The following is a 12,581-nucleotide window of genomic DNA, read 5'->3' as shown; positions in this document are numbered from 1 at the left end:
CTTTCCATGGCGTCCCTCCTCCTCCACCTTTCCTCTTTTCCACCTTCCTACCTTGTCAGAAGAGATGGCTTTTCTCTCTGTAACATTCCAGCTGTTCTCTTTTTATGTCTCAGGTTGAATTCATTAATGTTCAGGATGTTTTGAAAGTTATCTAGGTAAGTTCGGGGGACCAGATGAATCAAGGACTCCTACTCTTCCACCATCTTGCCCATACCCCAGAATGAAGAGCATTTTAAAGGAAAAGGGCTTTCCAAGATTAGGGAAGAGGCTGAGCAAGGGCAAACATTGAATCCAGGTCAGAAGTCCACACAATGCTTGGACAGAAAGAGAAGGGCTCCTGGATACAATGTTGTGGCCAGGACTGACGTTATACCCATCCCTAATGGCACAGTCAAAGCCACCACTTGTTGTGCTCTTTTTCCTTCCTTCTTCTCTCCTCCCTATAGTGCTTCCTACTGCTCCAGCTATGGGTCAGTCCTCTTCCACATCCTCACATATAAAAGGTGATGATTTGGCCTCCAGCTTTGGCAAGTTTTTTAAGGACTTTAAGATAGAAAGCCAAATCCTCTCTCAGGAGACCATCACATTGATCAAAACACACCTGAAGGAGGGGGACCTTCAGAAAGCAGCTTCTGCAATTAGTGATGCATTGAGAGATATTGACAACGCCCCTCTAAACATTGCTGTGACTGGGGAGCCTGGGACAGGAAAGTCCAGTTTCATCAATGCACTGCGAGGGATGGAGCATGATGAAGAAGGGGCTGCCCCCACTGGGCTAGTGGAGACAACCTTGGAGAGAATCTCATACAAACATCCAAAGTTTCCAATGTGACATCTTGGGATCTGCCTGGCATGATGACTACTACCTTTCAGCCACAGATGTATCTGAAGAAAATGAAATTTTGTGAGTATGATGTCTTTATTATCATCTCTTTCACACGCTTCAAAATCAGTGATATGCATCTAGCTGCAGCAATAAAAAAAATGAAGAAGAATTTCTACTTTGTTCGAACTAAAGTGGACAATGATTTATATAATATAAAAATGAGTAAACCCAGCACATTCAATAAGGATGAAGTCCTGCAAGGGATCCGCAATGACTGTGTGACTCAGTTGCAGAATGCCAATATGAGTGACACTCAGGTCTTCTTGATCTCCAGCCTTGATTTGTTTAGCTATGATTTCCAAAGCCTAGAGACCACCCTTCTGAAGAAGCTCCCAGCCTACAAGTGCCACATCTTTATGCAATATCTACCGAATGTTACTGAGGCTGCCATTGACCAGAAGAGGGATTCCGTGAGACAGAAGGTCTGGCTGGAGGCCATTAAGGCTGGAGCAACAGCCACCATCCCTTTCATGGGTTTGATTGGTGATAAAGATGTAGAGAAGCTGGGAGAGACTTTAACCCTTTACAGGTCTTACTTTGGGTTAGATGATGCATCCCTGGAAACTATGGCCAAGGACTTGAATGTGTCCATGGAGAAACTCAAGGCAAACCTTAAGTCTCCCCATTTGCTAACAGTTGAGAAGGAAGATGAGTCTTTAGGGAAAAAACTACTGAGATATGTGGAAAAATTCTGCTCTGTTAGTGGAGGACTCATTGCCACTGGTCTTTACTTTAGGAAGATTTTCTATTTGCAAAATTATTTCCTTGAGACTGTGGCAAGTGATGCAAAAGTTATTCTTAACAAAGAAGAGATTTTTAAGGAATCTCTAGGGTCTGGGAAAGCTTATCTGCTTCAGGATGTTGGGATTGAAAATGGGAAAAGTGACACAACAAACTCCTGAATTATTCTCAGTGCTGGCATGGCAGTGGTGCCTGGAAAGATGATTTTTCTTTTTTTTTTTTTTTTAAAGTAGAGCTGTTTCTTTTTTTTTTTTAATTTTTTTTTATTTATTTATGATAGAGAGAGAGAGGCAGAGACACAGGCAGAGGGAGAAGCAGGCTCCATGCACCGGGAGCCCGATGTGGGATTCGATCTGGGATCTCCAGGATCGTGCCCTGGGCCAAAGGCAGGCGCCAAACCGCTGCGCCACCCAGGGATCCCTGGAAAGATGATTTAGGGCTTTCTTCAAACATCCTGATCCACTGCCCTCAAGGTGTATCACAGACATTTCCATAATTCATTCTTGAGCAAAGTATGAATTTAGTGACTATTATTTGACAATGAGAGCAATCAGCTCTAAAGAATCCTTTCACATGATCCTTAGGAAAATGAAGGACAGGAATCTGGAATTTTCTGCTTAGTGGAAAGAATAGCTATTTGTGTCATGGTTACTACATACCCAGCACTGGTCTTTATACTGACATACTAGTTAAAAATGACTGTTCACACAGTAGATCTTCAAAAATGATTTTTTGTATATTTTTTTATTGAAGTTCAATTTGCCAACATATAGTATAACACCCAGTTCTGAATGCATACAGAGTCTGGGGTTTGTTTTTTTTTTTTTTGGCATTCTTGTCACAGTGTTGTGAATGCATAAATTCTGATCATTAATAGAGTATCAGTTAATGTTGATTGATATCTCCTTGTCCTTTCTAGTGTTATCATTATATTTAATAAAGATTAATTATAGTGAACTAAGCATGTGTTACAGGAAATGAAAGAGAAACATCAGCAAAGGAAAACAATTTATCTGGGGGTATATTGTAAGAGAGAGAGAAATGCCTAAGATGAGAAAATAGTTCAAGGGCTTGCAAATTGTAGGTCTAGACACTCCTTGGTTCTAGCAGCATTGAACATGGGAGGTTAGGGAATAAGAGACGACAATTGTCATGAATCTAAATGTAAATTTTTAAAAAATGCAGAAAAAAAATAAAAACATAAAAAAAAATGCAGAAGATCCTTAAACATATCTTATCCCTTTTTTAAGGAGGGAAATACAAATTAGAAATGATATCTACACTAAGTTATCATTTGTACCACATTAGATTGGGGGAATTTGCAATTTTGACATTCTGTGGGTGAAACTAGAGAAAAATAGAGTTTGTCATACAATGTTGGTGGATATGTAGCATGTACAGATTAGACCATCTCTAGGAAAACACACATTTACACTTTACCCCAGTGATCCCACTTTGCAGAATCTGGGCCATAAAAACTGAGATTAGATTGGTGGTTGGCAGGGGATAGAAAGTGGGGGAAATGTGTAAGGCTATTATTGATCTTCCAGCTATAAGATGAATGTATAGCATAGTGACTATAGTTTATAACACTGTTTTAAACTCTACAATAATAATACTTGAAATTTGCTAAGAAAGTATATCCTAGGCATTTCCCCCCACCCACAAAGTATAAATATGTGAGGTGATGGATGTGTTAATTAACTTGATTGTGGGAATCATTCCGTATCTAATATATATATATCAAATATATATATCATATATATATATATATATATATATATATATATATATATATCTCAAATCTTCACATTGTACATTTTAAACATATATGATTTTATTTGCCAATTTTACCTAAATAAAGCTGGGGAATAGAATAAAAAATCTGGAAAAATTACAAAAAGATATATACTAAAAGTTATTAATTGCAGCACTATTTAAAATGGTAAAATACAAAATTCAAATGTCCTTTAATAGGAAATATTACAGCCACAAAACAGATGACTTGACAAGTATACAAAGGAGTAATATTCTATATATTGGTATGCTCTCCTCTCTAGGATATATTGTTTAATACACAAAGTAAGATGAATTATGTGTATTGTTATGTAGTGATGATCTAAGACAGGGTAAAATATGAATATATATTTACACATATTCTTCAGTTAAACATGAGACAACATCAGTAATAAAATCCAATCATGTATTAAAGAAGTGATGGTACTGGGTAGGGAAGCAGTATAAGGGCTAGATTTTTTTTTAATGCAGTTTATTTTACATTGGAACATGCAAATGTTTTACAAAGTTATATAACAAAAAGACCCGGTATTTATAAAAATACAAAGCAAATCAAAACAAATTAATGTAAGTTTATTGTTGGTATAGAAAAAGTGATTTCAAGATTTCATTTATTATTTTTTAAATTCCACTGTAATTAACATACAGTGTTATATTAGTTTGGTATACAATGGTGATTCAACACTTCCGAGAATTTCTCGAAGTTCATCACAATAAGTGTACTCTTTAATCCTCATCAACCTTTTCACCCACTGCCCCACCTGACTCCTCTCCAGTAACCATCAGTTTGTTCTCCATAGTTGAGTCTGTTTCTCTTTTTGCCTCTTTTTTCCCTATGATCATTTGTTTCTTAAATTTCAAATATGAGTGAAATCATATGGTATTTGTCTCTCTTACTGACTTATTTTGCTTAGCATAATACTCTCTAGCTTCATATACATTATTGCAAATGGCAGGATTTCATTTTTTCTCTTCTTTATCTATTCATGTGGACATGTGGGTTCTTGTCATAATGTGACTATTGTTGATTATGCTGCTATAAACTTTAGGGTGCATGTGCTCCTTCAAATCATTATGTTTGTATCCTTTGGGTAAATACCTAGTAGTGCAATTGCTGAGTTGTAGGGTAGCTCTATTTTTAACTTTTTGAGTAACATCCATACTGTTTTCCAGAGTAGCTACTCCAGTTTGCATTCTCACCAAAAGTGTAAGAGGGTTCCCCTTTCTTCACATCCTCACCAACACCTGTCATTTCTTCTGTTCTTGATTTTAGCTATTCTGACAGGAGTGAGATGATATCTCATTGTAGTTTTGATTTGTATTTCTCTTGTCCACGCCTTCTTTTTTCAATCTTCAGGTGTCTGTAGGTCTAAAATGAGTCTCTTATAGGCATCATATAGATTTTTAAAAATCCATTCGACATGCTATTTCTTTTGATTGGAGCATTTAGTCCATTTACATTCAAAGTAATTATTTTTTACATGTATTTTGTGCCATTTTATTACTTGTTTTGTCATTGTTTCTGGAGATTTTCTCTGATACCTTATGGTCTTTGTCAGTTTTGGTCCTTCTTTCCCACTCAGAGAGTACCCTTTATTTTTTTAATTTTTTAAAAAGATCTTATTTATCTATTCATGCTCTCATTCTTACAGAGAGAGAGAGGCAGAGACACAGGCAGAGGGAGAAGCAGGCTCCATGCTGGAAGCCCGACGTGGGACTCGATCCTGGGACTATGGGACCACACCCCAGGTTTTTTTTTTTTTTTAAATAGCAAAACACTCATGTTTATTGAGTACCACCAGCAACCCTCCATCCAGGCACTTCCACTATGGTGGTCCTCATAACCCTGAAGCAAACAGATCTCTTCCCCCATTTTACAGATGTGGAACCTGAGGCTCAGGGTGGAGAGAGGCACCCTCGACCCAGCTTCAATCAAGGCAACCTCAGCGCTTCCTCACACCCACCCACCCCAAGGAAGAATGGGAGCCTGAGGCCTGGCTGGCATCCGGGAGGCTCTGCACTAGGAGGCTCAGTGCCAGGCTGAAGGCAAGTGCCAAACCGCTGAGCCACCCAGGGATCCCCAAAGAGTACCCTTTAAAATTTCTTGCAAGGCTGGTTTAGTGGTCACAAACTCCTTTAGTTTTTGTTTGGAAAATTCTTTATCTCTCCTTCTATCCCGAATAATAGGCTTGCTGGATAGAGTATTCTTGGCTGCATAATTTTCCCATTCAGCATACTGAATATAGTCTGCCACTCCCATCTGTCTTGATGAGTTTCTCTCAAGAGATCTACAGCTGGTCTTAATCATCTTCCCTTATAGGTAAAGACTTCTTTTGTCTTGCCTCTTTTAGGATTTTTTCCCTTTTTCCGGATGTGAATATGTGTTTCCTTCTCCAGATTAGGAACATATTCAGCCATTATTTCCTCATATAAATTTTATGCCCCCCTCTCTCTTCTACTACTGAGACCCATATAACACGAATGTTATTACATTTGATGGAGTCACTGAGTCATTTTTGTGTTTCATAATTCTTTCTCTCCTGTTCAGTTTTATTATTTTTCACTATGTTGTCCTCTATATTAGTTATTCATTCCCCTGATTCTTTGAGCCTTTTGTTCATTGTACCAAGCCTATTTACAATGTCATTTATAGCATTCTTCATTTCTGATTGGCCTTTTTTAAAGTCCTTTATCTCCGTGGTAAGGTAATGTTTTCAATTATTTTCTCATGCCCAGTGAGTATGCAAATGATTGTTACTTTAAATTTTCCATCAGGTACGTTACTCATATCTGATTTGCTTAGAACTCTGGCTAAGGACTTCTCTTGTTTTTTTATTTGAAATCAATTCCTCCACCCTAACATCTTCTCTAACAATCTGCCTTCTTTTTCTGTGTTAGAAAAGTCAGTTATGTTTCCTGTTCCTAAAAGTAATGGCTTTATGAAGAATGGGTCATGTAATGCCTGGTGCTCCAAAGAATGACTCTGCAGTTATACTTTGGATGAATCCTACAGGTCAGCAGTCTGCAAAATCTCCTTCTTGCAATTTAAGGTAGTCTCCTTTCTACGTTAGCTGTGAAATTTGTTCTGTTGGTATTTAGATAGATTTCCAGAGTATTTAAGAAGTTTCGATAGTATTCTATTTCTGTTCCTGGGAATAGATGAGCCTAGGGTCCTCCTTATTTCTGCCATCTTACTAGGCTCAAATTTAAAAATTTATTTTTCCTTCTGTAAGATTCCCTGACTTTTGAAGCCTTGTACATCCCCCTACCAATTCTCACATTTATGTTTCCAAGAGATTTTTGTTGTTCTCTGAATGATTGCTATGTATAGCCTCTAAGTTTTGTGGACACAATTGTCAACCAGCTGCTATTTACTGAGAGGATACTATGTGCCAGGCAATGATTTCAGGGTAGGGATGTAATTTCTTATCTCTTTAACACTAATGAGAAGTTTTTTGCCTACTCCCTCATTTGCCTCTGATATCTCTGAGTTGCAACAGCCTTACAGTCTGTGTTACTGCCATCACTGTTAGGGGCTTTAATTAAAGACTGTGATCCTTGTCTGGCCTTTCCTACATGTGCATACAAAGCTATTCCAAATAAATAGTGATACACACACACACACACACACACACACACACACACAGAGATACTCCAGGGGAGAAGACAACAAAAAGACAATGAGGGAAGCTGGGAAGCAGGTGAATGAGTGTCAAAGCATTCAGTTGACCTAAGAAAGCAAAACCCTAAGGTGACAAGGAGGCAGCCCCATTTGTTCCTCTGTGTCCCAGGCAACTGGAGTTACCTGAAGGCTATTCTGAGCTGAATTGTGTCCCTGCTCCTGCCCTAATTCCTTTCATAAATCCTAATCCCCAATACTTACAAAGTAAATATATATGGAGACAAGTCTTCAAAGAGGCAATGAGCTTAAAATGAGACTTTTAGGATGGGCCCTAATCCAATATGACTCCTTATAAGCAGGGGAAAGTGGGACACAGACAAGCAGGCACACAGGGGAAAGGCCATGTGAACAGAGGGAGAAGGTGGCTCTCTGTAAACCCAGGAGAGAGGCCTCAGAAACCACCCTGAAGACACCTTGATCCTAGCCCCAGAGCTGAGAAAATCTTCTGTTGTTGAAGCCACCCAGACTGTGGGACTTTGTTATGGCAGCCTGAGCAGACAAAGCTCTGGCGATAGAAATAATACTGACAAAAGCACCAGTGCCGGTGACTGGAGTTCAGGCTGAGGTGAACCCTTTTGCAAGAGTGAAACTAGCTAGTACTAGCAGTAGGTCTATTCAGGCATACAAGCATTTCTGAAGCTATCTGAGGAATGAGGGAAGGAACTGTGGGTCTTGGTTCTGCTTGGAATGGAAAGGGGGCAGTTGTCATCACTCCATGCCCCCTTAGAGCTGACCTCAGGAAGGAGGCTGCTCTGCCTGAAGCAGGCCTCTGGCCTCACAGACTTGAGAGGACATCTCATGTCAGTCCTTGGGGATGTGTATAGAACAACTGTAAAGGGTCACGTCCCTAAGGGCAGCTGAAGCCCTTGACTGAGTCCAGCCTGCTGTCAGCAGGTGTGCAAGTCTATACCTAGGTGAGCAGGGAAACTGTCCTCTTGTGCTTCCAGAAGTCACAGAAAACAAACAAACAAACAAACAAACAAACAAACAAACAAACATCACTGATGCAGGAGGAGTCGGAGTGTCAAATACCACAATCCTCTAATTGTTTATTTTATGCCTGAGGAATGAGGTCCAGGGTAATGTAACTGTCCTGGTCAGTGGAGGAACTGAGCCAGAGTCTGGTGCTAGAGGAAAGAGAGTAAGAGGCAGCTGCTCTTGGGGTATCCAGGAGGCCTCTAGATTCTGCATTAATTGGCGGATTGATCACTGGGAGGAAATGGAAGGAGAGGCATTGAACATCTGAACTCCCATATCTCCTCCACAGTCAGGCTATCCCTCATTAACTAGGAATCTCTTTAATTAGAACTCCCGGGATACTCTTTAATTCTTTCATTGAAGTATTGTTGAAATACAATGTTGCAATAGTTTCAGGTGTACAACAAAATGAATCCACAATTCTGTATATTCTGTTTTGCTCACCACAAGTGTAGCTACTAGCTGTCACCATACACCACTCCTACAGTCTCATTGACCATATTCCCTACAGCGTACCTTCTATTAGTACTGGGACAGCCTTTACTTGAGAGACACGTTCCTTCCCTGCACAGCAGAGCTTACTTTGGGTAACCTCATTCTAAATTTTTTGCCTACATTTCTACTGTCTGCTTCTTCCCACTGGCCTCTGAGAATAACGAGGGCATGAAACACGTCCATTGGCACCATCTTCCCTAATAAGGAGATGCTGAGGGTCACAGTCACATGCTGGATTATGAAATGAATGCAAATATAGTGGTGGCAAAGGAAGTTCCACCCATCTTGCAACCAGACAGCCTGAATTTCTTAGTCTCCGATTGATGATACTAGAAGCATAATGTCAACATTTGATTTTGTGGGCTTCTTGAGTCATTTAAATTCCTTCTCAGATAGCATAGTCATTTTCTTATCACTGACTTCATGGGACTATTCACTGAATGTTTAAATTTGAAAATGGCACTCAATGTGAAGTGATAGCACGTCTTTTGGGTTGTCACCTTTTTGATCTTCTCAAGTTGGAAGAAGGCAAAAGGCAGAAAGTATCTTCTACAGTCCATGAAACATCAAGTCAGGGAAATCCGCACTCACTGTGCTCCCAGGGGAAGGCCTGGGACATGAACCCAGCCTTGGGCCTCAGGACTCAGAGCACACTCAGGGTCTCAGTGGGCCACTCTGGCTCTGTCACACACTGGACTCCAACCAGTGTTGTGTGGTGATGATGAAGGGATGATGGTAGAGCCTCTGTGAGAGATTGGATGGAGGCCGGCCAGGAGCCTCTTGGGCCCATGCATCCAGGTAGCAGCTCCCCAGGACGGGCCATGGTGCTGGCAGGAAGAAAAGGAGAGTTTTCAAAGTTTCAGTGACAAAGGAATGGGGATCTGGCTCTTTGGAGTCCTCCTCAAACACTGCCAATCAGGGGCAGCCCGGGTGGCTCAGCGGTTTAGCTCCACCTTCATCCCAGGGCGTAATCCTGGAGATCCGGGATCGAGTCCCATGTCCATCGCCTTGCGGGAGGCCTGCTTCTCCCTCTGCCTGTGTCTCTGCCTCTCTCTGTGTGTTAGTGTGTGTCTCTCATAAATAAATAAATAAAATCTTTAAAAAAAAAACACTGCCAATCAAACGGAGAGAAGCTGAGGTACTGAATTGGAATAAAAACCTACTGAGAATAGGGGATCCCTGGGTGGCTCAGAGCTTTAGCACCTGCCTTTGGGCCAGGGCGTGGTCCTGGAGTCCCAGGATCGAGTCCGGCGTCAGGCTCCTGGCATGGAGCCTGCTTCTCCCAATGCCTGTGTCTCTGCCTCTCTCTCTCTCTCTCTTTCTCTCTCTCTCTCCCTCTCTCTCTCCCTCCCTCTCTCTCTATCTATCATGAATATATAAATTAAAAAAATCTTAAAAAAAAAGAAAACCTACTGAGAATCAGTCTGTATCCAGGAAACTGCTCCTACTTTCAAGAGGTTTGTTTTCTAGGGCTGCTATAGCAAAATACCATGGCCTGGGGGGCTTAAACAACAGAAACTTATTTTCTCACTCTTCTGGAGGCTGGAAGTCTTAGATCAAGGCGCCAGTAGGTTTTGCTTCTCCTGAAGCCTCTCTCCTTGGCTTGCAGAGATGGCCACATTCTGCTGTGTCCTCATATGGACTTTCTCTGTGTATGTGCAATCCTGGTGTCTTTTCTCCTTCTTCTAAGGACATCAGCCCTATTTGGATCAGGGTCCCACCTCTCTGACCTCAGCTAATGCTCATTATCCCCTTCAAGAATGTCCTATAAATACAATTATAATGGGGGCTAGGGCCCTAAAACACAAACTTGTGGGTTAGACTTTATTTAGTCCAGCATGAAACCTATGTCTAAAATATTATATTTTGTAGCAGTACTCCTTGTGCGATGTTAGAGCTGGACTAGAGAACGGGTGGGTGTGTCAGACAATCCCAGCACCTGTGGCAAAGTCTGTTCAGAGGAAGACCCAGAAGAATAGCCAGCAGCTCCTCCAGAGCTTAAAGGACATGACTCAGGAAGCTGCTACAGATGCAGATGTGGTCTGATACCATGTAGCCTCCTCCAGAGAGAAATGGGTGGTCACAGGCACCAAGTCACAAGTGGACCCTACATTTGAGATATAAGGGTAGGCAGATCCTTCTCAACTGACCAATTGAGAAGTAATAGAAATACAGAAAATGTCTGAATGATGGGAGATTCCAGGCTGTTTGGTAAGCAGTGCCTTGTCTTTCTATCACGCAATGTGTAAGAATCCATATGCTATGACCCAGAAATTCCACACACTTCTAGAGAAGGTTCTACACAGGTGTACCAGAAACATGTGTAACATGTTTTTAGCAGAACTGTGTTGAAGAGAAAGAAACAACTGTGAAGAACCCCAATCCCAAATTCCATTGGCAGGGAATAGATAGATTGTATATGCTATCTTTGCAAAATGGAAAACACACGTGATAGATATGAATGTAAATGTAAAGCAGCTAACAGAAGATGGCACAGAAAATCATTTCATTTTTCTAAAGCACCCAAGGAAGCAAAACTCAATGATATAATGTCTGAGGAAACACACACCTATGATAATAACTAAAGAAAGCAAAAAGAAAACTTTAAACACAAAATTCAAAGGATCTGTGTGTACATCTGAGAAGAGATGTAGAGAGACAGGATATGGGGTGAAGCTTGTGGGAATATCCAGTGATATAAGTAACATTCCAGTTCCTAATCTGGGAGTTGATTTCACAGGTATCTATATTAACATCTTGCTTTATTCTGTGTGTATGCATGTGTGTAATATCATACGTATCCTATTGTAGCTAGCTGTGAACATTATTACGCTAAGAAAGTATAACAAAGGACAATTGCCAAAGCCAAGGAATGATGTCAGCAGACATTTTCTTCTTCGATAAACTATTTTTTAGAGAAGTTTCAGTATCACAGAAAAATTAAGCAGAAAGTATAGAGGGTTCCCATGTATTCCCTGCCCTCAGACAAGTACAGCTTCCCCACTGTCAACAACTCACACATCGTACAATTCATGAACCCAAATTGATCCATCTCTCTCCCTCCACATCCGCAGTTTACACTGGATTCATCCCTGGTGTTGTGTATTCTATGGGTTTTGACAAAAGTATAGTTTATCCACCATTGATCCACCAGTATCATATCACACAGTGTAATTTCATGGCTCTAAATAGCCTCTGTGCTCCACCAATTTATCCCTCCCTCCTCTGAACCCTTTGGATCCCACTGATCTTTTTCTCATCTCTACAGTTTTGCCTTTTTCTGAATGTTATGCATTTGGACTCGTGCAGTATTTAGCCTTTCCATCCAGATTGGTTTCTCTCACTTGGTAATATGCATTTCAGATTCCTCCATGTCTTTTTCAAACAGCTGTCATTTAAGGAGCCTTCTGAATGCTGACTGGTGAGTAGAAGTGCTCCAGGTCACCAGCTCCTGGTGACACTTCTGAACCCCAGGGATGAGTAGTTCCTATAATTTTCCTACTCAGGTGACCATCCAAGGAATGAGAATGAAATTGGCGTTGGGCTTTTTACTGGCAACATGGCATGCTGGAAGGAAGGAGATCTTCAGAGTTCTAAGAGAAAATAATGCTGTTTCCAGAATCCATAGTCAGTTAAACTGTTTATTATAAGTGATCACAAAATGAAGGCATTAATTCAAAGCACAAAGACTCAGAAGGTTCACCTCTCAGAGAACCCTTTTTTTTCTCTTTTTGTTTGAGAATGGACTCAGTGTAAATGACCAGGGAACAGGGAATCCAAGAAGCACCAGCACCACCGAAGTAATGGACAGATGTGAGTGAGGCTTGTGCTTCAGGCTGGGAAAGCAACTAGTCGAAGTGAGAATAGGGATTAGAGGTTTTCACAGGATACCTTCAACGAGAAATGATTTTTAGCAGTAATGTCATCGTTACTAAGGACAGTCATCTAGAAAAAGGGAATAGCAGATTATCATTTTCGTATGATAAAATCACACTGTGCCAC

General features: G+C 40.7%; 1 protein-coding gene across 1 annotated transcript; it reads left to right on the top strand.

Moving 5' to 3' along the window:
• Positions 1-466: 466 nt before the first annotated feature.
• LOC140641085 (interferon-gamma-inducible GTPase 10-like) lies at positions 467-1,788 on the top strand. Its single transcript, XM_072840392.1, is given in 2 exon segments — positions 467-824; positions 827-1,788. Coding segments are annotated over 2 exon segments (1,320 nt in total).
• The last annotated feature ends 10,793 nt before the right edge of the window (positions 1,789-12,581 follow it).

Source organism: Canis lupus, chromosome 10 (assembly GCF_048164855.1).
Source record: "Canis lupus baileyi chromosome 10, mCanLup2.hap1, whole genome shotgun sequence".
In the NCBI taxonomy this organism is placed as follows: Eukaryota; Metazoa; Chordata; class Mammalia; order Carnivora; family Canidae; genus Canis; species Canis lupus.
The sequence above is the reverse complement of the archived record's forward strand: the minus strand, read 5'-3'. Positions and strand labels throughout refer to the sequence as shown.